The 26,119-nt window shown below is 44.2% G+C and overlaps 1 protein-coding gene across 1 annotated transcript in view; it reads left to right on the top strand.

Annotated features, from left to right (window-relative positions):
* Positions 1 to 26,119, top strand: part of gli2a (GLI family zinc finger 2a) — a 105,976-nt gene that overhangs the window by 39,745 nt on the left and 40,112 nt on the right. The window contains exon 3 of the mRNA XM_029711571.1: positions 21,176 to 21,281. Coding sequence (XP_029567431.1) covers positions 21,176 to 21,281 — 106 coding nt within the window. The remainder of the gene's footprint in view (positions 1 to 21,175; positions 21,282 to 26,119) is intronic.

Raw genomic sequence — 26,119 nt, 5'->3', positions numbered from 1 at the left:
ACAATGCCACAGATGTCTCACGTTTTGAAGGAGCGTGCAATTGGCATGCTGACTGCAGGAGTGTCCACCAGAGCTGTTACCAGATAATTGAATGTTAATTTCTCTACATCTCCAACATCATTTTAGAGAATTTGGCAATGCGTCCAACTGGCCTCACAACCTCAGACCCCGTGTAACCACCTCATGTTTCAGCATGATAATGCGCTGCCCCATATCACAAGGATCTGTACACAATTCGTGGAAGCTGAAAATGTCCCAGTTCTTCCATGGCCTGCATACTCACCAGACATGTCAACCATTGTTTGGGATGCTCTGAATCGACGAATCGATGTGTATGACGGCGTGTTCCAGTTCTTGCCAATATTCAGCAACTTCGCACAGCCATTCAAGAGGAGTGGGACAACATTCCACAGGCCACAATCAACCGCCTGATCAACTCTATGCGAAGGAGATGTGTCACGCTGCATGAGGCAAATGGTGGTCACGTCAGATACTAGGCTTTCTGATCCACGTCCCTACCTTTTTTTTAAGGTATCTGTAAACAACAGATGCATATCTGTATTCCCAGTAATATGAAATCCATAGATTAGGGCCTAAGGAATTTATTTCAATTGACTGATTTCCTTTAATGAACTGTAACTCAGTAAAATCTTTGAAATTGTTGCATGTTGTGTTTTTGTTCCGTTTAAATGCATCTTGTCCTTATTCGCTGTACATAGTGGCAATGATAGATAGTGTCATGCCCTCTGTATACTTATTACAGTAATGAAGTGTTGCCTTCCCTATTACCACTCTGACACTGTGACCAGTTCAGGTGAACAAGAGGTTAGTGTTGTTAGACTGGACCCATTATTAACCTCAGTCAAATTACATTTCTTTTTCCAACGCGTTATGACTTACAATGTAAAGCCTGTGTATTAGCAGTATAGTCTGTGCAGTCTGTGTTGTGGCCTAGGTAATTTCCCACAGTAGGAAATATGCGTGTGCATTCTTGGCCCAAGCTTCAAAGGATCAACAGGGTCATCCCACGGCTGCAGCAGATACAGACTTGTCTCTCTCTCGCTCTTTCTCTCTCTCTCACCCTAAAATGCCCCCCCCCCGCGCCCTCACCTCACCTCCACACGCACACAAACACACATAAACACGCATGCACACACACAGACACATGCCTCCACCTCTTCCAAATCTCCCGATCCCGCTGCTTTAACATGGGGCTCAGAACAGGTCCTTATCTTATCAATGATAGTGAGGATGGCATCAAACTGTCATGGTAAACAAGGCGGTAGTTAGTCTCTGACATGTTGTGGCATGGTTATAGACTGGGATTAATAGAAGACCCAGAGCCAACTTTCCACTTCAATTCTGGCCAATAGAGTCTTGACTGCCATGTTGCACACAGCTGCATCTACAGTATCTTACATTTAATTCAGTTATTTCCTAAATACAGATTCCAAACACATGGAATCCCAAACAATGAGAGTTCACTTACTCAATCTATAACAGTGTAGAAGCAGTCTGAGACATGTACATTTGCAGGAATGTACATGTGTAAAGTATATACAGTTCATGTCCTATGGATGTGTACATTGTCCAAGTGTTAGCTTTGGCTCTGAGAGGGTTTGGATACTTAAGAAAGAGCTCAGTAAATCCTTCTTATTCATCAAAGTTGTAGTTCCTGCTCGCTCTGAAATTCCCACGGCTGTATTCACTACACAGTGTACTTAACTGAAGAGGGGGGGAATGTTTACATTTCAACCGTCCGCTTCTTTAAACTCCCATGAATAACAATAATTTAGCCAGTGAGTTTTTACAGTTTAATTTCTTCATTGTGAGGGGATAAACCTTTAATTATGACTGAGGAAGTTGCTTAATCCACAGACAGAAGGAAGCTGAGCTCACAGGCTGAGAGGTATCTGGGACTTTTTTCTTTCTGAGGCCACAGTTTAGTTTACTCCTCATTCTCTGACTCTCTCCCTCTCTCTCTCTCTCTCTCTCTCTCTCTCTCTCTCTCTCTCTCTCTCTCTCTCTCTCTCTCTCTCTCTCTCTCTCTCTCTCTCTCTCTCTCATATTATTTGTTCAGTTCTGAACATTTTGCCTGATCATTAACACTGATCATTAGCACTTGCAGGGTGTCGGGGTCCCTTGCATTTAGTGTTATGCTCCAGGTAATATTTCCTTCCTCTAGTCCAGTCAGGCCAATCTCTCTCTCCTGTTAGAGAGAGGCAGGCGTCTGGGCCTGGAGGGCCGAGAGGGAACCAGTCAGGGGTTGCCAACAGCCAAGAGCCAAGCAAGCCCCATGCATGTAGCCTGGAGGAACATAGAGCCAGAGCTTTCCCAATACTACTCCATGGCCTGATGATCACTCCATAACCACATACTGAACTGTCCAGTGCAGGTTTGGGGTCAATTCCATTTCAGTTCAAGCCTCAAGGACAATTGGAATTGGAGGTAGATTTTTTATATATATACATTAGTAGGCCTACAGCAGCTACAAATGACTTACTACACAGGAGATCTGACATTTTAGTGTGTCAAGGAATGTACAAGTGTCAAAGACATTTGTTCATGTCTGCTTGCCGCCGAAATGTAAAAAAGTATAATATATGTTCACTAACACAGATTTCTTCAATACAGTCTTGTATGGTTTTGCCAGAAAATATAACTTTTAGCAAGTCAAGAGAAACAGTGGATAGTGTTTTTGCAGGTGTGCATGCATCGACTAACACTAGACAAGGCTTTCAATTATTCTTTAAATAGGGCCTTGTGTGCCTGTCTGTCTGTTTAGTTAGCTCATGTTCAGGACAACTCGACATGGCAGCTTGTCAGACCAATAGAGACAGTGTAATTGCCCTCAACTCCCTAAGAAAACCTAGTTTGACTGACGAAATAACATGAATACGAAACCTTTTTGCATTTCCAATTGACACAACTCAGCTACAATGAGAAAAGCCATAACAGTGTAGCCTAGAAATCAAGCCTTACTACAAAAATTCACAAGCTGTACCATTATTCCAGTTATAAAACAGTGTGCATACTGCTCGTATAAGAAAAGAAAAGAAACTCTTTGTCGAGAATGTTCTGTATTCTAAAGTTTTACATAAAACGTATTGTGAAATATTTTTCCTCATAAACACTGTGAAATGGAATTGGTCTGAATCGAACGGCTCCAGGATCTCTCCTACAGGACCAATGGAAAAAAGTCCCAATTAACCAGCTGCTTGTTTGTCACGATATTTAGCACAGGTGTGGAGAGGTCACACTTTGAACTGAACAAGGCCCTTTTGTTTGTTAAGGACTGTTATTAAGGATAATTGTCACCGCCAGGGTTTTAAATGTACTGCAACATGCAGCCAGGCAGACATTTTCCTGTTGTGAGGCAGAGCATTCAAAAGCATTGGCCTGAACAAGGCACTGTGCAGATCCATTCGACTTGAACAGATACAATTAGTAGTTATTGGGGATGCTGCAGTACTGTAGGTGATTTGTAGATGAGTAATTCTGTGTGACTTCTTACTTAGGTTTATCCCCTCAAGCGCAGCGAATGTATTTTCTGTAGGGGGGGGGGAAGTCTTGTTTCTGCTAGTCTCCCCCTCTCTCTGCCTCCACTCGGTTAATGGATCCATTACCATGTCATATTACAGTACATATAACCTCAGGTCATCTCAGGCCTCGGTGCATGTAAAGTCTCCTGAGACGGCGGGGGCTGTTATGGGGGGCCGGGTGTAGAGACGTGGGGCTATGGTGGCTGGTGGAGGGGCTCAGTTACTCCATGGTTAGGGGGATTAGCACCACTACTTGGTATCTATAGGAGCTGATACGTGGCAGTCTGCAGGTCTGACAGGTTGCTGCTAGACATGATCCTGTTCGGGCTCAGTGATAGAGCAGCCTCGAGACTCTAAAAGACAGTGAAGTAGGACCTGCACACACCATTGCTCCACCACATACCTTTAATTAGGCTAGTAAATGCACAATGTTTTGATCAGGATCATATATAACTATTTTAACAGGATAAAGCTCTGTCTCCCCTACTCACTCCCCTACTCACTCCCCCACTCACTCCCCCACTCACTCCCCCACTCACTCCCCCACTCACTCCCCCACTCACTCCCCTACTCACTCCCCAACTCACTCCCCTACTCACTCCCCTACTCACTCCCCTACTCACTCCCCCACTCACTCCCCCACTCACTCCCCCACTCACTCCCCCACTCACTCCCCTACTCACTCCCCTACTCACTCCCCAACTCACTCCCCTACTCACTCCCCAACTCACTCCCCTACTCACTCCCCAACTCACTCCCCAACTCACTCCCCTACTCACTCCCCTACTCACTCTCCAATTCACTCCCCAACTCACTCTCCAACTCACTCCCCAACTCACTCTCCAACTCACTCTCCAACTCACTCCCCAACTCACTCCCCAACTCACTCTCCAACTCACTCCCCAACTCACTCCCCTGTCTAGGCTGTTGCGGTGACCGGATTACCGCCACACTGGCATGAGTCATGACCGCAGTAAAATTCCACATGACTGTTGAGTCACGGTAATCTCCTCCTTATCATACTCTGGACACGTGCTGGTAGTACCCAACTCACTAACGACAATCAGGTTCCTAATGGCCAGGGCTCTATTGTCCCTCTAACCACTCTGACGTTAATGCAAATGTGATTGAAAATCACATCAAACACTTATCATCAAAACAGTATGTGCTTTTAAAACTCACCTCACTGTGATGATCAGTTTGAAGAAAGAAGTTCAACAACAGGTTGAAACTGAGTGGAAAACATGGTTGATGTGGATGTTGTTTTAAAGCCTTAACACAATGAAATGGACAGCGCTTTCTACGGTGATTAATTCAAAACACCCATTAGCATATTAGAGTTTATGCATAGGCCTATGAGCCCAAGCCTGAAAAAACCCTGAATTAAAATACTGATTGTGCATTATACAATACATAGCCTACCGCATATTACGCACGGCAGAATATTTGTATTTATTTAAGAATGTCTTTGGTACACACTCCATAATTAAACAAATTCAGGTAATCGCCTTTGAATGTGGACTGTATTATTATGCATATGTAACCGATGTGAAATGGCTAGTTAGTTAGCGGTGGTGCGCGCTAATATAGCGTTTCAATCAGTGACGTCACTCGCTCTGAGACTTGAAGTAGGGTTTCCCCTTGCGCTGCAAGGGCCGCGGCTTTTGTGGCGCGATGGGTAACGGTGCTTCGTGGGGTGTCAGTTGTTGATGTGTGCAAGGGTCCCTGGTTCGAGCCCGGGTTGGGGCGAAGAGAGGGACGGAACCTACACTGTTACACATACTGGATGGACTGGTTACCCTATGCTACGCTCCAAACTTTCTATTCTGGGAGAGGACCTATAGGCCCAATCGATGCTGTTGGTTCCTTGATTGTGCACGGCGGCTAAGCCTAGAATTATAGTACATTTGTATTTGATTTTGAATAGAAGGGAATTTTTTATATTTTCATAATTAATAGGCTGACAAATTACCTTTAGCTTCAGAATAGCTCACCACCGTGCGTTTCCATCTCTTCCTCTCTCTCCTTCATTCCTTTCTCCATTCCTTTCTCCAGCACGTATGAGTTTAATGAAATATGTTTCATTGTGAAAACATGTTACTATCGATGTTCCCAAACAGATTTCTCTAGGTTTCTCAAATGAAGCACTGGGTAAATGCAGGAACGGGGTTGGAGAGCCCATGGCATACAGAGTTTGGGTGGAATATCACCTGTCGCGTAAGCAAGAGGCTGCATGCTCCTCAAACAGGGGTTGATGATGTGGAGTGAAATAACCGGATTAGCCTCTATTCACTATTCCAGTGCATATGGATGATGTCTTTTTCCCCTGCCCCTGTTCTTGCCCATTTGCCCATTGCCCATTTCCCCTGCCCCTGTTCTTGCCCATTTGATAATGGGCCATTCTATATCAAAACTAATTTTACATATTCGGTAAGATGAGATTTTAACATTTTAAATAGTGAAAACATGATCACTTGATAAGAGAACAGTGTGTGCAGGAATAGAGTACAAGCTTTTTTTGCTACTTTCACAAATCATCAATAGCCTATAGTCGCATCATGCAGCCTATATATGTTTTGTATCATTCACAACTAAAGTTGCCAAATAACTCTAAATCTAGCAAATAGGACGCTCAACATACTCGCAATTTTTTTTTCTGTTTTATTAATCTAAGTTAAATTATATTCTTCTTACTATAAAATCATATAATATAAAATAATGGCACGGGACTTATAAGCATATCTTGTCTGCTAAATGAACAAGCCTACAGCCTGTGGCAATGGATTTATTGTGACGGTGTAGGCCTATACTAAATTGATTTATGAAACTTTTTTTAATGTAAATGTTCCAAAGGTGCGCATCAGAAGCTTGTATGTCTGGGGATGCTAAACGGGTTTATGTTAGTTAATGGTCAATTTCCGTGAGACTGGTAGTCTTTTGCATGACAATAACCGGCTAACAAAATGTAATGAACGCAAAAGCCCTACCTTTGTCCATCCCACCCCACTTCACCCCAGCTATGGGTGTAAAATGCAGGAAATGCCCAGGAGTAAGTGGCGTAAGGGGAAAAGAGGCTGAGGTAAGACAAAGAAAGCAGCTCTTTAGTCAGGTGGTGGTGGTGGTGGAGCTAAGCTGTGTGTGGCTCTGGCAATATAATACGTCTTGGAGAAAAATATGAAATATAAGGCTATCAAAGCAACCACTGGATTTCTGCAACGTCGTCATTAATTTCCCACATCCAGCAGCTATGATGACTTCACGGTCACACGAGAGCTCCTCTCTGTCGTGTCGAGAGAGCAGCATGTGGTCGGCTTATTAAAGTTTTGAGAATTAAAAATAACACGGGCAACATATGGCACTCAGTACAACCCACATGAACAATTTGACAAGAGTTGCGTCCCAAATGGCAACCTATTCTGCCTATATGGTCCAAAGTAGTGCACTTTAAAGGGAATAGGGTGCTATTTGCGACGGATACTTGGATTATTTAGGAGACATCTGTGGCACATGTGGATCATCTCATCATCAAGGCGGCAGCGGCGATTGTTAAACTTCAATGTGCTGCTCTTAGATTGAGGGCTTTCTTTGCTTTGAGTGGGAAGGATTTTTTTTTTTTATCAGAGCCTTGGAAAAACAAGCACTGTGCTGTTTTAACCCCATCGAAACCATCCTAACCAACCAACCTATGTCAGGAGGCCAGATGTTTACCTTACTGTATGTATGGATACATTCCTTGACATTTAGATCTCAAGTGCAATATGTGAATGTATAGTACTTTACATTACATCGCTCTAAGTTAGGGACAAACCAAAAAGATGGGGCAACAGTCAGGTGATTTTTTTGGGGGGGTGGTTCGCCGGTCCTATGTGTCCTCTACTTAAGAGACTAGAGCTCAAACCATTGATACCTGTTAGGTTCTGAACAAACAGAGTGAAAACTCAAACCAAGTTTATTCAACCCACTGTGTGCTTTAGCTACAGACACAACATACAATCACACAAGCGTATATTTATACCTTCCGACTAGGCGGAGTCATCTCCTTGCATGTCTAAGATAAACACTCCCTCTTTGTCACTAGGCCAAAACACAGTGGGTTCCACTTACTGGTATTGTCATGACCCTGCCCTCATGGGCAGGGTCATGTGTGTGTGTGTGTGTGTGTGTGTGTGTGTGTGTGTGTGTGTGTGTGTGTGTGTGTGTGTGTGAGGACTGTAATCAGAGGGTCTTCAGGGTGGGTTCCACATGCTTCATGGTCCTAGTTCCACAGCAACTGGCTTTACTTATCAGGAACTAAAACTAGATGGTTGCTCTTTGCCTACTTCCTTAGAAATATCAATATTCAGCATAACATGTTTGAACAGAATATTAACTTTTGTATTTCCGCTTGTCTCTCAGTAACTTTCCATACACAGAGTTCCTATTCAACCTTAATTGACCCCCCCCCCCCCAACATATACATTTCTTATACATGTAAAGTCATCAATAAGTTCTAGTATGGTAACATGAATAAGTACAGTATATTTCAAGCTAGAATCCAACACACCAAAATTGTCATCCATGTTGTCACCACATACACACAAACAGCCTTGACTAAGTTCCACTTTTCCTCCTCACCTCCACATAAACATTAAGGAGTCCTTTTAAGTCTTGATGGGAAACATAAAACCTCTCTGTGCTCTTTGATAAGTTCCCTAAACGTCTCATTACAACAGTAGTAGAGGAGAGGGTCTCACCGGCTGGTAGTGATTTAGATGTGGGCTGAAGCCTTAATGACATACTCTACAGTTACACTGCTGCTCTATCGCTGGTGACAGCCACGTTGTGTGCGTGAGCGTGCTTGTGTGCATTGGCCTCGTTGTGTGTGTGTGGGGGGGTGTATTACAAAGTGCCGGAGCAATGCAAGGCAGCCACAGCCATATAGAAAGTCCTGATTGTATTGGCGTCATCACAGTTTAGATTCAATTTTGAATTAACTTTTTTCCAAAGCAACCATGTACCATTTCTGTAATCCAAATTACTCTAGGATAGGGTTTTTATTTTTGACTTTTATATGTTTAGAAATATTCTAATTATGAAGTGTAATGGTATATCTGTACAGTATATAGTAAAAACATACTAGTTAATTTGTTCCAGATGCTGAGAAAGAAATATACAGTATATGAATTCAAAAATCCATTGGTTGCATGTCAACATCAGTTTAGTCACTACGAAGCCTGGCTGAATAGTGCAAGGTGAGGACACACACACACACACACACACACACACACACACACACACACACACACACAGCCTTCCCGCCATCTCTTTTCACCTCTCATTCTCCCAGAGAGTAATTGTACCTGTCATTAACGGTGTAATTACCATATTAATGTGTCTAGTGTGATGCCTGGCTCTTTTCTACAGGATAATGACCCTCCTGTTAGCTGTGACAGCACCTATTGAACACTCCCCTCTCACTGTCACTCTCTGCCTATTCACTCACACTCCTCACCATTTAAACACTTGAGTCAGCTGCAGGCTCAGTGCTCCTCTTTTACTTTACCGTCTCCCCTTACAAATCATTGACTATTATCAATCCTTCATTCTGGATACTTAGCATGAATCTTTCATTGTGACAGTGGGAGGAGGTTTGACTTCTATTAGCAGATTGACGACCTCTGTAGTTGTTAGACTGATTTGTATCTTCTTCCTGAGGACCTCAGATTGACAGACTTGGACCTGGGTCTGACTGGATCAATATAACTACATTTAGAATGTTTCTGATTCTTAGAAGGCTGGGATTCTATTTCTATGACTGGATCAGGGGAGCAAACAAAAAGTGATTCACATTATCACTGAGTAATACTGAATCATCAATGCAAGAGATGGCAAAAAGTGATGGAAATGCATGAGTACCGGCACACTCCCGTTAACCGAGAGTTACACTCAGTAGCACCCTTTCTAGTTTGTCTGGTGTTGTCTTTGCCACTGTTCACACTCAGTCTCTGAATGGTAGCGGGTGAACAGATGGTAGCCCACTCTGGGCTGTGTGCGTGTGTAAAGGGCACTGCTTGCTTAGCTAGTTCCACTTCCTCCTGATTCGGCTCACCGAGGCTCATACCCAGTACCTTTAGCTTTGCTAGCATACGTGACCGCCCTGCCAAAGTGTCTTACCAGTCGTGCCATGCGAAAAACTAGCTATTCCGGAGAGAAGGTGGGGACACTTCAGGCTGAGGAGTAAGTTTCACACATCCCCATGTGCTACACATGCATGTGTGTGTGTGTGTGTGTGTATCTGTCTAAAACCCATGTAGGGTGTTTACCCAGGAAGGCCCGTCCGTTCCTCCCCCCTCACCAAACCACACATACCAGCCTCCCCCAGACCACACTAAGATCAATATGACACTTCTTTGCTCAGCAAGGACTGAAATCTGAGAGACAGACGGAGAGAAGACAGAGGTACGCCATGCCCTCCTCTGACAATATTTACCATGATGTTGAGAAGGCTTATAGGAGTGTGTGAAGAAAACTTAGTGGACTCACAAATGACTCCTGGGCTTGACTCCAAACACACTTCAACACATGGACTTTCTTTCTGAGGGGCCTTGATATGTATACATTTACATTTAAGTCATTTAGCAGACGCTCTTATCTTATTAGAGCTATATGGCAAATTGTTTTTTACTATTTATTCTTGCCCCACACAAACTTTTTGGGAAGATAAAGGAGATCCCAGCAGACGAGTTCTGAGGTGAAAAAACTCTCCTCACCTCTCTCATCTGGGACTGTCACACACACTGGGGAAGTAGCAGCTAATTTTATCACACAATGTAGCAGCTAGCTATTGTCACTGGACTCCTGGTGACAGATGATTAGTTATCATGAAGGTTGTTGTTGTAGCTGAGTAATGTCCCAGCCACTCTTTCTCTCTCTCTCCCTCCTTTTTTCTCCCTCCCTCTCTCTCTCTGTCTTTCGTCTCGGATCTTTTTTTCACCTCTATTTTCAGTGAGGAGCTGTGTTGCAACAAACACGGATGGTGCTTAACAAGTAACATCTTAAACAAAAATGTTCCTTGAGTTGTAAATGGACTCCCCAGTTCTACATGACTTCACCCTCGGCCCTATACCACCCTACACGTCAACCCATATCCCCCAGTACTAGTAGCTGTGTGTGTGTCTACGGTCTCTGTAATGGGCTTACTCTCACTACGCTTTACTCAAGTCACTCGCAATGTTGTATGAACTCTCCAGTGCTTGATTTGCCTGCCCACTCAAACTAAATGAAGACTAATTAAGATGGACATATAGACTAAGACAGATTAACCTCCCTTCTCCTCTACCACGTAAATATGCTGTTAAATATTTTGACCTCTCTGCCAGCCAGGAAGGGGCTGAAGAAAGAGACATGTGTTCCTTATAGACCCCTGTTTATTTTACTTTTATACTTGCATTACAGTGTAGTAAACATATCAGCTGCGCCTGGTACGTGAAGCCAGCTCAAAAGATGCCGGCTTCTGTACTGTGGCGAGATGACTTATCTCTTTCCACAAGGCCCTCTCAGTGCAATAGTTTGCTCAAGGGAAGAGAAGCATCTCCCATTGGTGGAATCAAGATGTATTACCTTTTTATTGGATTAAAAACATTAATGTAATCAAGATGATGTAATCTGAGTCTAACTCAGTAAAATGCTAACGATTTTGGTACAGTTCAACATTTCAAAAACATTTACAATAAATCCACTGAAACTTGTATGAAGGGTCCATAAACATACCTTTCTACATCTGGAAAGCAGTACGGTTTCCAAAACATTTAGTCACTATTGATATGGGTACCATGCTGAGCTGTGGGTGCTCTGAGAAGTGTAGGCAGTTTGTTGATGCATTGAGCTCTCAGCTCACCGCTCTCTCTCTCTCTGTAGTGCTTGATAGTGTTGAGGTAAGGAGAGCTCTTCTGCTTGAAGGGTTGGTCTACTTATACAAGCACTCCATGACAGACGACAGAAAGAAAAAGACCACGTTTACTTGGCCGTTCCTGAGGTTAGCCTTTTAATTCATGCCATTGTTGGCTTTGTGCCCCCCCCCCCCCCGCCATCCCTGCATCCCCCAATCCCACTCCACTCCTCTACTCCAGCGTGAAGCTTGTCAGTGTGTTTATTTTTCTCTTACTGGGCCGAGGATGTTGTGAGAAGACGACTAGCTCCCATTTTGATTTAATGATTACCCGGCCGCATCACCTCCTCCCTCTCACCCGCCAAACCCAACACCCTCTCTGTACCTAACCATCACCCACTTCCTATACCTAGCCTAACCCAGCCCTACAAACATCCAAACAAACACCCATGGTTCATCCTCGTGCTCCAGAGTTATACAGTCTAGCCTGGTAATATCCTAACCACCCCAGTGAACACCCACTTAACAACCCAAAAATGCACCCCTATTGTCCAGGGAGAAAAGGCCCTCTCTTCCTCCCCCCTCCTCCTTCCCACCCCACTGTCCCCTTTTGAGACCAGGCCCTCCCATGCTGTGCTATTGGACATTCCCTTGGTTTTTCCCCCACCCCTGACTGCCTCACTATAAACCAACCCGGATGTTCCAATTAAGAGCCTTAATCTCTGACTGGGCCCACGGACAGAGAAAGGGGCTGAGAAAGAGAAAAGGGGGAGAGAGGGGCAGAGATAAACGAGCGGGAAAGGTTTAGGGGAAAGGTAGAAAGAGGGGGGGTGTGTAAGGGAAATGCGTCCCAAAGTTCAGTGGCTTTCACACTGGCGGCGTGGGTCTGTGCTGTAAAAATGTTATAAAATTAAAGCTGGCGATAAATCATCTCACTTTCTCTGTGTGGGAGATGGAGCTGTAGCCAACACTCTCCTGGTTTAAGACCTTGCTTGTTGTTTTTAATGTAAATGTGACATTGATTCCTTCAGTTAGCGTAGCCTGCCCGGCTAACTGACACAAAAACCAAAGAGTAGTTGCAAGGCACTGAGTTAAATCCCCTACTAGACTAGCAGTAGTATATTCACAAACAAAATGTTTCTGTTTTAGGAAGAGTCAGAGCCTGACCGGACAGCCTGTCTGAATTCTCAGACCCCTAAAAAAGCACCTGCGAACCAATCAGACAGAGGATTTCTGACCCTTACCCAATCACATCAACCATCTCAGATCCTCCACAGCTGTTTCTCATTGCTGTTTTTAAAACTCATTCCCTGAGTGAGAGAGTTTCCTTCAGACCAGAAATCCCAGGAGAATGATCCTGAGACCAGACTGTCTGTGAGAAGGTGAGTCAAGTTTTTGTTCTATGTCAGCAGCCTAGTGTTATCAGTGGCAGTTTAATAGAGTCCAGAATATGTCTCTCTCTGAGACACTCCCCGCATCCCCTCTTGGCTCATCCCACCCCTGTCAGGCCCCAGTTAGGGCCCAGAACCCTGGCTACCCAGGAGGCCATCCCCCCGGGGTGACCCCCAGCCACAACACCCAACCCCCCTCAGACAATGCTCCCACGCATTGTCTGGCTATGGAGGGCACTTCCTCTGTTTCTCTCTCCCCCCCCCTCCCTGTTCCCGTTAAAAAATACCCTTTTAGTGAGGGGGGGGGTGTGTGCTGACCATGCTGTCATCGGGCTGTTAGGGTTGTGAGGGCGTTCTTTGTATGCGCTGGCAGCTTTTTTATCAGCTGTGATGCAGAGGTCAAAGGGTCAGATAACGCTAGCTGTTGTGGTTCCCGCACTGTGTTTGATGTGAGACTTTGCTTAGTTGTTGCATTAGGAAGAGCAACAATAAAAAAGACAATGTGCAATCAGTAAGAATAGAGAATAATAGAGAAATTGCAAATCATGTCAACTGTGTTAGAATAAGAAATAATACAAGTAAGCTTGTAGATAGCATTGTGTCGAGGGACAGTTTTATTCACGCAATCGTAATTCAACAGACAACCTCGTTTTATCACCATCTCTGCTGTAGAGACAATAGACTTAGTTCTCTGTGCTCTAAGGTAATTAGTGAACCAGACCCACACCTGGGTGTGTTAACCAGGGTTAGGTCAGCTGATCCAGTGATCCATCAGAGTCTGGTCAGGCAGCTGATTAACCAGACAGACCATCAGTCTTACAGAGACCCTCGCTCCTCTCTGGTCCCCAAAGCTACAGCATGCTAACGGTATGCTAACATACCAGTCATCAGTCTTAGAGAGACTGCACGTTAATGCTAACATCTAGGCAGTGGTGGAAAAAGTACCCAGTTGTTATACTTGAGTAAAAGTAAAGTAAAGATACCTTAAAATGGCTCAAGTAAAAGTGAAAGTCACCCAGTAAAATCCTACTTGAGTAAAATGTTTAAAGTATTTGGTTTTAAATTTACTTAAGTATCAAAAGTAAATGTAATTGCAAAAATATACTTAAGTATTTAAAGTAAAAGTATAAATCATTTGGAATTCGGCACGATTTTCTTTTATTTTTATTACGGAGAGCCAGGGGCACACTCCAACATAATTTACAAATTATGTTGATCAGATGCAGTAGGGGTGACCAGGGATTTTCTCTCTAAGTGTGTGAATTAGACCATTTTATTTTCCTGCTAAGCATTCATAATGTAACGAGTACTTTTGGGTGTCAGGGAAAATGTATGGAGTAGAAAGTACATTATTTTATTTTGGAATGTGGTAAAGTAAAAGTAGTCAAAAATATAAATAATAAAGTACAGATACTCCAAAAAACGACTTAAGTAATACTTTAGTCTTTTTACTAAAGTACTTTACACCACTGCATCTAGGTTCAAAAGACTTCTTAACAGCTTCTACCCCCAAGCCATAAGACTGCTGAACAGCTAATCAAATGGCTACCCAGACTATTTGCATTGACCCCCACTTTTTTTTACACTGCTGCTATTCACTGTTTATTATCTATGCGTAGTGACTTTACCCCTACCTACTTGTACATACTGCCTCAATTAGCTTGACTAACCTGTACCCCCACACATTGACTCTGTACCAGTACCCCCTGTATATATACCCTCATTATTGATATTTTATTGTTACTTTTTTAACTTTAGTTTATTTAGTAAATATTATTTTTCTTAACTGGGCTTGTAAAGTAAGCATTTCACAGTAAGGTCTACACCTGTTGTATTTGGCGTATGTGACAAAGACGATTTGATTTGAACATCACAGGCCACACGGCTGCTCCCCTCAAGCTCTCCTTTCTCTAAATGCCCAGCATAATGTAGTCCACTCCCAGCTGGATGATGCATGGCGGTCATTAGCCCCTGATCCCCAAGACACGTCTGCCCAACGCTGATATCTGCATTTCCCTTCCAGCCATTGCCCTTCTTTCCCCCACACTACCATAACATACAGGCCCTAATGTTATAACGTACTATATGGGAAAGAGAGGTGAGGTCCTAGTCTTATTACAGTGCCCTAAAGACAATTAAGAGCACCAGAGGACCAGTGGCCCCTCCCTACCTCAGCTCAGGTATAGGTGATGCATCATACTGACTGGTGGTCAAAGAGCAGTCAGATTTGGGGTTGGCTGAAACTGAGTTTCTTAGCAGTGATTGGTTGGATTAGGCCTCTTGTTTGACGGAGACGGATGATGGCAGGGAAAGTCAGCTGGAGAGAGAGAGAGAAAGGGAGAGAGAGAGTGTGTGTGTGTGTGTGTTGTGAGAGTGTTGGCTGTTAAGGCCCATCATGAAGGCTGTGTTTAGGGCCAGTTGCCATGGGCACCCCCAGATGTGTCCGATCTTCATCGGGCGTTGTGTAGCCGTGTCCTGAGTTTGTTTCCTGTACGAAACTCTCTCTCTCTCTTACACACACACACACACACACACACACACACACACACACACACACACACACACACACACACACACACACATTGTCTAACATTTAAAATGGTGCTTCTCACACAAAGTTTCCCTGCCTGATATGATTTAACGAACACCTTCCAAGAATCTGAAGTGGAATAAAGAGTCCTCTCTATAAAAAAAAAACATTTTCAAAGAACATTCTCCCATCCTCCCTACATAGTCTCCCTTCAGCCCCCTCAATCGTACTGTTTAACACAGCATATGGATGCCCTAGCCAAGCTGTAACTGTCACCAAATGGACAATGTACCGTTTGAGACGTCAACGTCTTCAAATAAATAATTTAACTCAACCACTTCCCTGAGTCAACAGAGCTGGAACTGAAAACAATGTTACTTTTCCATACTCTATGTTTATTTGAATATTAAAGTGAATTTCCTCTGCCTCTTAGCAGCCAGTCACTGACTTCAAACTTCAAATCAGTCAAAGAAAATAAACACAGGTTCTCTGATAGACATCCGTTCTTCATGTCACGTGTTGCTATGGAGCCAGGCCCTGACCTAATCTACTTACCTTTAACCCCAAATCCCCTATCAATAAAACATGTATCATTTTACCATCTGCCCCTGAGGGAGGGGTGTGAAGAGAAGAGCACACACACACAGTCTCTCTTTCTCGCACGCACACACACGTAATACTTCCTTTCAGAGGTGGTATGGTTGTTTCGTGCTCTGCTGTAAGCCCGTAATCCTTCTGTCGCCATGGCGAGCCCATGCCTCAGGAGGAGTCAGCACCGCAGACTAAACCTGGGGCTGTGAACTTTAAACTGGTCTTGGATCAGTCTTAATACATTGGCCTATTAACCTGTTGTGTGTGTTGAATTGGACTAGGATCTGACTAACCACACAGGCTTATTAACCTGGCTGGTTCATGCTGTGTGTGTGTAGTAATAGTCATAGGTCAGTCTAAATACACAATAGGAACAGTTTAACCTCTCAAATGGGGCTAAACTGTTGTGGTTGAATGGATGTGCAGTACTATTGACGTCTAAAAAAAAAGGCCCCTCTCCCTGTATTTCTCCTCAGCTTGGCGTTAACAAATTGCACGCTAGCTACCGAAATCTTTCCTCTAGGCCGGTCAGACTGTTGCTTTGCTTCCCATGGTGCAGTGCAGCACAGGCCAAGATGGGACGGGGCCGTTCGTTCGTTGTGTGTAGAAGTTGGCATGGTGCTGTGTAGTTAGGACCCCAGCCAACTTATTCTGCTGGAATTTCCTGTCTGAATGGAACCCCCTCCTACTCCTCTCCTTCTTTCCCTCCTCCCCTAGCCCCCTCCTCTCCTCCTTCCCCTAGCTCCCTCCCTCTCTCAAACCCCTCTCCCCTAGCTTCCTCCCTCATTTTCTCGATATTATTATCACTGAGTACTTCCTTAGAGGATGAGCCCCTTGTGCGTTCCAAATGGCACCCTATTCCTTATATAAAGCCCTATGGGTCCTAGGTCAAAAACCGTACACCATATAGAGAATGGAGTGCCATTTGGGATGCAGACCCTCTTCACTTCAATGTAGAGCCCTGATCTGATCCTTGCTACTGGTGGCTGTGTCTGGACATGAAAAGTGAATGTTTTCCCTTTGCTCTGAGCATCACAGACAAAAACACACACCAGTGCCCGTTGTTAATAACACATGTCTCTGTCTTTAGGGTGAGATCACACCCGACCACAACAACAATAAAGGTTGTTGTCTGGATGTTTGACACATCTGAGAACATTATTATGGGGGATTGGATCCAATAATATTTTTAAAGACATTTAGGCAAATGTAATGATGATGGAACATCTACAGGTGTTGAGAGCACACATATGTAAATGAACACAAACAAAGTTAACACAGTTTAAGAAGCATGTTCCCATGAGGAGGGTGGATCAACTCCACTAAGCGATCCACAGAGATGAAAGGAACTGCCTTGAAGTGACAATGAGCTGCTTCACGGACACTAACTAGAATCTGATGAGAACATCCTGGCTGTAACTAAACCTTTCTGCACTGGAGGCTCAGATTTACATTTTACATTTTAGTCATTTAGCAGACGCTCTTATCCAGAGCGTCTCACAGTTAGTGCATTCATCTTAGGACCGCTAGGTGAGACAACAACAAACCAAATATTTTTATTTTACCTTACCATGAAATGCTTACTTACAAGCCCTTAACCAACAATGCAGTTAAGAAAAATAAGAGTTAAGAAAATATTTTCTAAATAAACTAAAGTAAAAAAAAGTTACAATAAAATAACAATAATGAGGTTATATATACAAGGGGTACCGGTACCGAGTCAATGTGCTGGGGTACAGGTTAGTCGAGGTCATTTGTACATGTAGGTAGGGGTAAAGTGACTATGCATAGATAATAAACAGTGAGTAGCAGCAGTGTAAAAACAAAGGGAGGGTCAATGTAAATAGTCCAGGTGGCCATTTGATTAATTGTTCAGCAGTCTTATAGCTTGGGAGTAGAAGCTGTTAAGGAGCTTTTTGGACGTAGACTTGGCGCTCCGGTACCGCTTGCCGTGCGGTAGCAGAGAAAAGTCTATGACTTGGGTGACCTCATAGTAAGGTGAGGGTTGAGGGGGGGGCTGTGGGATTATTTCAGATACTCTTTGAAGAGGTACGGTTTCAGGTGTTTTCGGAAGATGGCCAGGGACTCTACTAGTTTCAGGAGGAAATAGAATCCCTTCTATCCATTCAAGTAGTTCTATGTCTATGATTACATGCAGTTTTGTAAAGTCTACACTACTGTAGAGTCTACAGAGAGCAAAGTGAGAGGGTGTGTTCTAGACACTTTCAGCATTGTCCTGCCAGAGGAGAGTATCGGGGTGCAAAAGTGTGTGAGGGGAGGCTGGGGCAGTGTGTCCCTACATTGCTGCTCACCCAGGGGGACAGCTGGCAGTCCAGTGCCTGTGGACCCTACCCTGTACCATGTACCCAACCCCTGTACCTGCCTCTTGTTGTCCCTGTGGCCCAGGAAACAATGCAGCTGTCTGGGTGATGGAACAGGCCTACTCAGTCTATCCCCCTAGATCAGAACAGATCCTCTCTCTGGGGCTCCTTACTTTGTCTAATAAGAGGAAGTTGTTCCTATTTTCTTGTTTTCAAGTTAGGGTATGCCAACTCCAGTAGACTCGGGGTACCACTGACCTCCTTGACCCAGACCCATTCCATATCACTCCATCCTCTTCAACAGCCCACTCTCCCTGCCTCGCATCCAGAATTGTTGGGAGCCAGGAGACACGTTTGGATAAACGCTGGAACTTCTCCCCACAATCATCCCCCTATTCATTTTTTACAGGGTGGCTTTTTGTTGCTTCTAACGTACAAGTTGACTTGTGTCTGAATGTGTCTTCTCTTTCATATAAAAGGAAGAGAGAGGCTCGTTGGCAGACGTCCAAAGTAGAACAGGGTTTCCCAAACAAGGTCCTGCCCCCCACCCCCCAGGTGCAAATGTAGTTTTATGGGTAGTGCTAGGGCAAAAACCAAAACGGGCACCCGGGGGGGGGGGGGGGGGGGGGGGGGGCCAGGACCGAGTTTGGGAAACCCCGATGTAGAACGTTACAGAGAGGAATTACACTGACTTGATGTCATGATGAACACTGCAGTTGTGCTACTTGGCAAGCTGTCAATGATGAAAACAGAGAACATATACCTTCTCTTCTTCATTAATGTCACAACGCTTGTAAACAATTCCATGCAAGTCAACCATTTCTAACAACAATCACAGTTGTTGGGACAGTGCATACCTGAAACCATGCATTTGTATGTCACAATAACCCACAAATTAGGGTACGGTACAACAGGCAATCATGAGAACAATAGGCTCAATTGCAACTAAGTACCAGTAATGTCTTGCTTTGTGTTTGCAATTCCCAAAGAAATACATTCAAAACATTCCTGTTTGGCCTCCAGGCAGACAGAGTCGAGTTACGGTGGCATGTTTTCTCAGCCATGGCTTCAGGAGCCTCCATGAGTCTTTGTGCAGTAATGAAGCTAAGTACATATCAAACAGGAGGCTGCCAAGGAAGGAGCCATCATGCTCAGAGAAGAAAGTTGAAGAAAGTTTCCTGTCTTGTCTTCAAACACCACTGCTCAGAGGCAAAGCTCTGCGGTGGGCTTAGCCTCAGTCCTTATAGCTTTAGTCCTTTTCCTCTCAGGTGGGACATGAGGCCACAACAATCTCTGTCGTTTGCCTCAGTTTGTGCTCTGTTCGTGGGCTAAGCTTTGTAGTGTGGTGCCTGTCCATCAAAGTGACAGGGGGCTCTGCTGGGCTTTAGTGGCTTTAGTGATGACCCAGGAATGCTGACTCTTGCAGGTAGAACTTCCCCTTGAAATCACACACACACACCCTCATTGCCTGCTTTCACATCCCCCTATCTCCTTCATCACCCTATCCCACACAGGAGATAATGATCTGTGCCACCTAACCTCTGACCCCTGACCCCTATGGTCTCTACTCCCCAGGTCATCTCCGACTCACTGGAGCGCATGATGCTACACAAAGAATCTTAATACAGAGATCCCAGAGACCAACCAGCCAACCCAAGAGAGCTGGCCTGGCCGCTGCCTCTTTCTCCTTCTTCACTTTCTCCTCACTGCAATGCACACACACTAGCCTGGATTCAGTTATTAAAACATGTGCTTTCACTTAATCCCATTTGTGGAGTAGAATCAGGGCAATTGTTGGGGTGGCATGTGCTGCTGAATATCCACGCTTTGATTTTATTCAGCATACATTCAAAAGGGGAGGATGTTAAAAGAGGAGAAACTGAACTGGTTACAACTTAGAAAGTGTTCCTAAAGACAGTGAGAGAGGGAGCTAAAGAGGGTCTAAACAGGCTCAGACTCAGATGTATTCATCACACTAATTAATGAATGTCTGTTGTTTTTAACAAGACGTCCCCTGAGCTATGAACCTTTTTATGGCAGGAAATTGTTGATTTGTGCATTTTTCTAGTCTTTCACATAAACACACTCATCGTGAAATAACTGTGTGTTTCATCCCTTTTACACATAGAGCGCTATTAAGGGACACAGTACCCGGGGCGAACGATCCAGACCAGACTGATTGTAATTTAAGGTTTCAATTACTGGTATTATTGGAACTGTAAAAAGGTACAGTTACACCCCATGCTGTGGAAGTATAGAGCAGGAGTACATCATCCTTAGCTAGCTAGCTTGGTGAAAGGCCTGCTGCTTCTCTTTTTTGACTCATTCCAGCTCAGAACAGCAAGTAAGTGCTCTCTCCTTTTACATGAACCACTACTAGTGTGTAGGGTAATAATGGTTTAGCTGCTGCTTGTAGCTGCTGCCTGTGAGGTGAGCATCTCCAGTATAGCAGGGAGGTTTTCATCTCAATGCTGTTGTTCCTTGTTTATGTCCAGACTGTAGCACTCCTTCACATGGGCACCTCTACGTGCACACACACACACACACACACACACACACACACACACACACACACACACACACACACACACACACACACACACACACACACACACACACACACCCCAAGTTCAAAGGGCTGGATCGCAGAAGGTCTTTGTCATCTTTCATGTTTGAGATGTAGAAGGATTCCTCAGGACCACTCTTTATTTAGTCATTCTTCTTCATGTGTGATAGTGCCAATATTTGACACAAAACTGCTTAGCCAGCCCTCTAAAGTGGTTATGTTTGCTGCATTATAGCTTTTAGGTTTTTAACCTTTAAAATATTTCAGTGGAAAGTCTTTATTGAAGTGGATTTCTTCTCTCCCTGCTTGCCCTGTCTCCTCTCTCTCTCTCTCTCTCTCTCTCTCCCTCCTCTCTTTCTTCTTACAGGTCCTCACCATCTCTTCCCCACGTTTCACACACCGATCCCAATCGATATGCGTCACCACGAGGGGAGGTACCATTACGAGCCACACCCCCTCCACGCCATGCATGGGTAAGTAAGACTAATGTACTCAGTAATTCATAAAGCAGTGGTTTGAATTTAAGTTCAGATTTGCACCAGTTGTGTTGCACAGGAGGGCAGAATGAGAGTATTTATGGCCAAGGCATCTAGCTCAGTGATCCCCAAACTTTTTATAGTCCCGTACCCCTTCATACATTCAACCTCCAGCTGCATACCCCCTCTAGCACCAGGGTCAGCGCACTCTCAAATGTTTTATTTTTTTTTGCCATCATTCTAAGCCTGCCACACACACACTATACGATACATTTATTAAACATAAGAATGTGTGTGTGTTTTTGTCACATCCCGGCTCGGGGGGAGTGACAAAGAGCTCTTATAGGACCAGGGCACAAATAATAATATAATAATAATCAATAACTTTGCTCTTTATTTAACCATCTTACATATAAAACCTTTTGTTCATTGAAAATGTTGACTAACTCACCACAGGTTAATGAGAAGGGTGTGCTTGAAAGGATGCACATAACTCTGCAATGTTGGGTTGTATTGGAGAGAGTCTCAGTCTTAAATCATTTTCCACACACAGGCTGTGCCTGTATTTAGTTTTCCTGCTAGTGAGGGCCGAGAATCCACTCTCACATAGGTGCGTGGTTGCAAAGGGCATCAGTGTCTTAACAGCGTGATTTGCCAAGGCAGGATACTCTGAGCTCAGCCCAATCCAAAAATCAGGAAGTGGCTTCTGATTAATTTAAATTTTCACAGAACTGCTTGTTGCAATTTCGATGAGGCTCTCTTGTTCAGATATCGGTAAGTGGACTGGAGGCAGGGCATGAAGGGATAACGAATCCAGTTGTTTGTGTCATCCGTTTCGGGAAAGTACCTGCGTAATTGCGCACCCAACTCACTCAGGTACTTCGCTATATCACATTTAACATTGTCCGTAAGCTTGAGTTCATTTGCACCCAAAAAATCATACAATGATGGGAAGACCTGTGTGTTGTCCTTGTTAATGCAGACAGAGAAGAGCTCCAACTTCTTAATCATAACCTCAATTTTGTCCTGCACATTGAATATAGTTGCGGAGAGTCCCTGTAAACCTAGATTCAGATCATTCAGGCGAGAAAAAACATCACCCAGATAGGCCAGTCGTGTGAGAAACTCGTCATCATGCAAGCGGTCAGACAAGTGAAAATTATGGTCAGTAAAGAAAACTTTAAGCTCGTCTCTCAATTCCAAAAAACGTGTCAATACTTTGCCCCTTGATAACCAGCAAACTTCTGTATGTTGTAAAAGCGTTACACGGCAGCTGCCAATATCATTGCATAGTGCAGAAAATACATGTGAGTTCTGGGTCCTTGCTTTATCAAAGTGAACCATTTTCACTGTAGTGTCCAAAACTTATTTCAAGCTCTCAGGCATTCCCTTGGCAGCAAGAGCCTCTCGGTGGATGCTGCAGTGTACCCAAGTGGCGTCAGGAGCAACTGCTTGCCCGTGCGTTACCACTCCACTTGGTCATGGCTTTTGCGCCATCAGTACAGATACCAACATGAGCAGCAGCTAAATGGACTGTTTGAAAATGTGAAGAAAAAACTGTATTTGGCGTACCCCTGACGGCATTGCATACCCCAGTTTGGGAATACCTGATCTAGCTGAATTGTTGGGCACTGGCTTCTGTTTCAGTTTGTTAAACCTTATCTTTAATTAAATGAGAATCTACTTGAATGTTTTCTGCAGTGTGTCCTGTTCTTTACAAGAATGTGAATGAGCAGGTCAGTCATCACCCTGTAGTGATTTACCCTCGGTGGTCCCGCCATCTCTCCCTCCTTTCATCCGAGTCAGAGAGAGAGAAACCTTTCCAAACGGAGAGAGAGAAAGCCAGGTCCATATTAAAGACAGATGATACTGAGGGAGAGAATGCCAGGTCCATATTAAAGACAGATGATACTGAGAGAGAGAAAGGAGAAAATAAAGAACCCGTCGGTTTAGCACCAATACAACAGAATGTTAACATTTCCATTCGTATCTCCCTTCCTTTTGTTTCATGGTGTGGGACTTGGAAAGCTCTGTAGTCCCACTGGCATGGTGCGCTGAAACGCTAGGGAGCATTGCCAGAGAGACATCCTCAACACATTAGAGGAGATCCACAGAGAGGGATCTGTCAGACAGACAGGCAGACAGACAGACTGAGGCAGGCAGGCTATCAAGAAAGAAAGATAGACAGAACTTTGGCCAAATTGGGTTTATTTTTGTCATTCAGACTCCACCCAAACTGACACATTTCTTTCCAGTCCACACCTTTTAATTTGTTGTCCGTCCCAGAAAAGACCAAAAAAGTTTGGTCTGCTTAACATTGCCAGCTCTCCTCTCCTTTCTCCGCTTATCTTAAAAAACACAAAGAGGTGGATGAAACAAATCAATAGGTTTGTGGGACTTCTATTTGCATTCCCAGATCTGATGGTGATGGTGATACATACTTTGTTCCTGCAGTGGAAAAGCTATTCATCACTAGACAAACCAGGGAGGAGGACGAGTGGAGTTGAAAACAGAGTCCTTACTCCGACTGCCATGATTAATGTGATTTGATCTTGACAGTGCTCCCCTAATTCATCAAGCCCCTGATCTAGCTGTCTGTTCCTCCGCCTGTGCCAAAATCACCCTAATTACATATACCTTGCTCTGCAAATTAAGTAGCGGTGTCATATGTCGGTGGTGTATGTCGCTTTGTTACCCGCACTGCAGTATGTCAGGGGTTCTGCTTCCTGTCTACCTGAACAAGACGGCTCCGCACTGAGACCCTTCATCACTGTTTGCTTGGAAAATAATGAGGGCATGGGTCATTTTGTCAGAGCTGTCATATTTACAGCTATCGGACTGTTCCTACTCTGGTAGAAGGGATGGATGCTGCCTTCATGCCCGGCTGGCAGCGCCTCAGAACAGAGCTAGCTATGGAACAGTTCCTTCTCTGTTTTTAACTAGTTTCCATATACACTGAGTGAACAAAGCATTAGGAGCACCTTCCTAATATTGAGTTGCAACCCCATTTGCCCTCAGAACAGCCTAAATTCGTTGGGACATGGACTCCACAAGGTGTCAAGAGTTCCACATGGATGCTGGCCCATGTTGACTCAAGCTTCCCACAGTTGTGTCAAGTTGGCTGGATGTCCTTTGGGTGGCGGACCATTCTTGATACACACGGGAAACTGTTTAGCGTGAAATGTGCCTGTCACCTACTACCATACCCCTATCAAAGGCACTTAAATATTTTGTCTTGCCCATTCACCCTCTGAATGGCACACATACACAAACCAGGTCTCAAGGATTTAAAATCCTTCTTCAACCTGTCTCCTAGCCTTCATCTACACTGATTGAAGAGGATTTAACAAGTGACATCAATAAGGGATCATAGTTTTCACCTGGATTCACCTAGTCAGTCTATATCATGGAAAGAACAGGAGGAACAAGAACCAGAACCAGAGTTCCTAGGGAGGGATGCTGCATCAGTCAGTACCTGGCTAGATAGGCCTCTTGGTTACTCATGGATATGACTAGATGCACCAAAGACATAAGAGTAAAATGCCTGGAGCATTTCGCTGGTCTGGACTGGGGGAATTTGGCGAAGTTCTTTGGAGAAAGATTGGGACATTTTGGGAAAGATGCATTCATCCCTCAACAGTACAGTACAGTGCTTGCTTGCTCTGAGACAGTGTAACAGTACAGAGCTTTGCTTTGAGACAGTGCTTATAATGTGCGGTGTAGGCCTAAAGTGTATTGTGGAAATGGGCATCCTCTGTGTGAACCCACAAGTCAATGAAGAGGGAAGCCAGCCTCTTCTCTCTGCCAACATGTTGGAGGGGGTAATTAGTATCCAAAATCCAGCCTTCCGTTCCCAGAACATAAACAGCAACACAACGAGAGGAAGCGGAAAACAGATCCCCACTCATTCCAGATCAGCAGGACCGCTATTTATTCTTTTTGGGAGTTGGATCCAAATTGCAGCATTGAACTGAACTGAATTCTGCCCCAAGGTTTAGTGAGGTGGAGCTGGAGAGCTGCGGCCTGCACCACCCCTGTACGTAAACACATGCGGTCCAGCTTACCAGGCAATCAGTCTAGGCTTGGAATGTGTTGATTAAATGGATTTTCCAGATCAGCTATTTGTTTTTTTCTAGTTTAAAGTACAGTTCCCGAGCGTGCGTTAAAAGGGAAGCCGATCTTGAGCATGCTGATTGGTTAGCGTTGGAAGATTGGGTTGATCCTGAGCATGCTGATTGGGTGTCAGTCCATTGACACTCAGTTTTTTAGGATGTTGGTTCTAGCTTTCACTCAGTACTAATGGGAGGATTTAAAAGAAAAGTTCCTGTGAATTATTGCGAGGAATGCATTCATGAAAGGACAGAAGCAGCTATCAATCAAATGGTTTGAAAATGTCAAGATTTATCTGGCAAATTTAGAGAATTTGGTTTGAAGAACTGCAGAAGTCACCAAGTTGAATCAGAATAAAAGATAAGTGTGTCTTTGCATACTAGCTACTGTCCCCACTAGGTTTCTAGGTCATCCTCATTCCTTTGTCTGCTGTACAAAGAGTCCTCTTGTTAAAGAATAGTATATCTTCAAAGTTTGAGTCCAAATCCTCAGCATCCTGATGAAGAGTCCCAAAAACAACTAGGAGCTCACTGCAGCCCCATCCCCAGCCCCTGTGGGGTAACACAGCTTGCATCCCAAATGGCACCCGATCCCCTTTATAGTGCACTACTTTTGACCAGAGCCCTATGGGCCCTTGTCAAAAGTAGTGCACTATATAGGGAATAGGGTGCCATTTGACACACAGCCATAGTGATTTATCTCAATGGGAGTGGCTGCCCAGAAGT

The sequence above is a fragment of the Salmo trutta genome, chromosome 24 (genome assembly GCF_901001165.1).
Source record: "Salmo trutta chromosome 24, fSalTru1.1, whole genome shotgun sequence".
NCBI classification, from domain to species: domain Eukaryota; kingdom Metazoa; phylum Chordata; class Actinopteri; order Salmoniformes; family Salmonidae; genus Salmo; species Salmo trutta.
The sequence above is the reverse complement of the archived record's forward strand: the minus strand, read 5'-3'. Positions and strand labels throughout refer to the sequence as shown.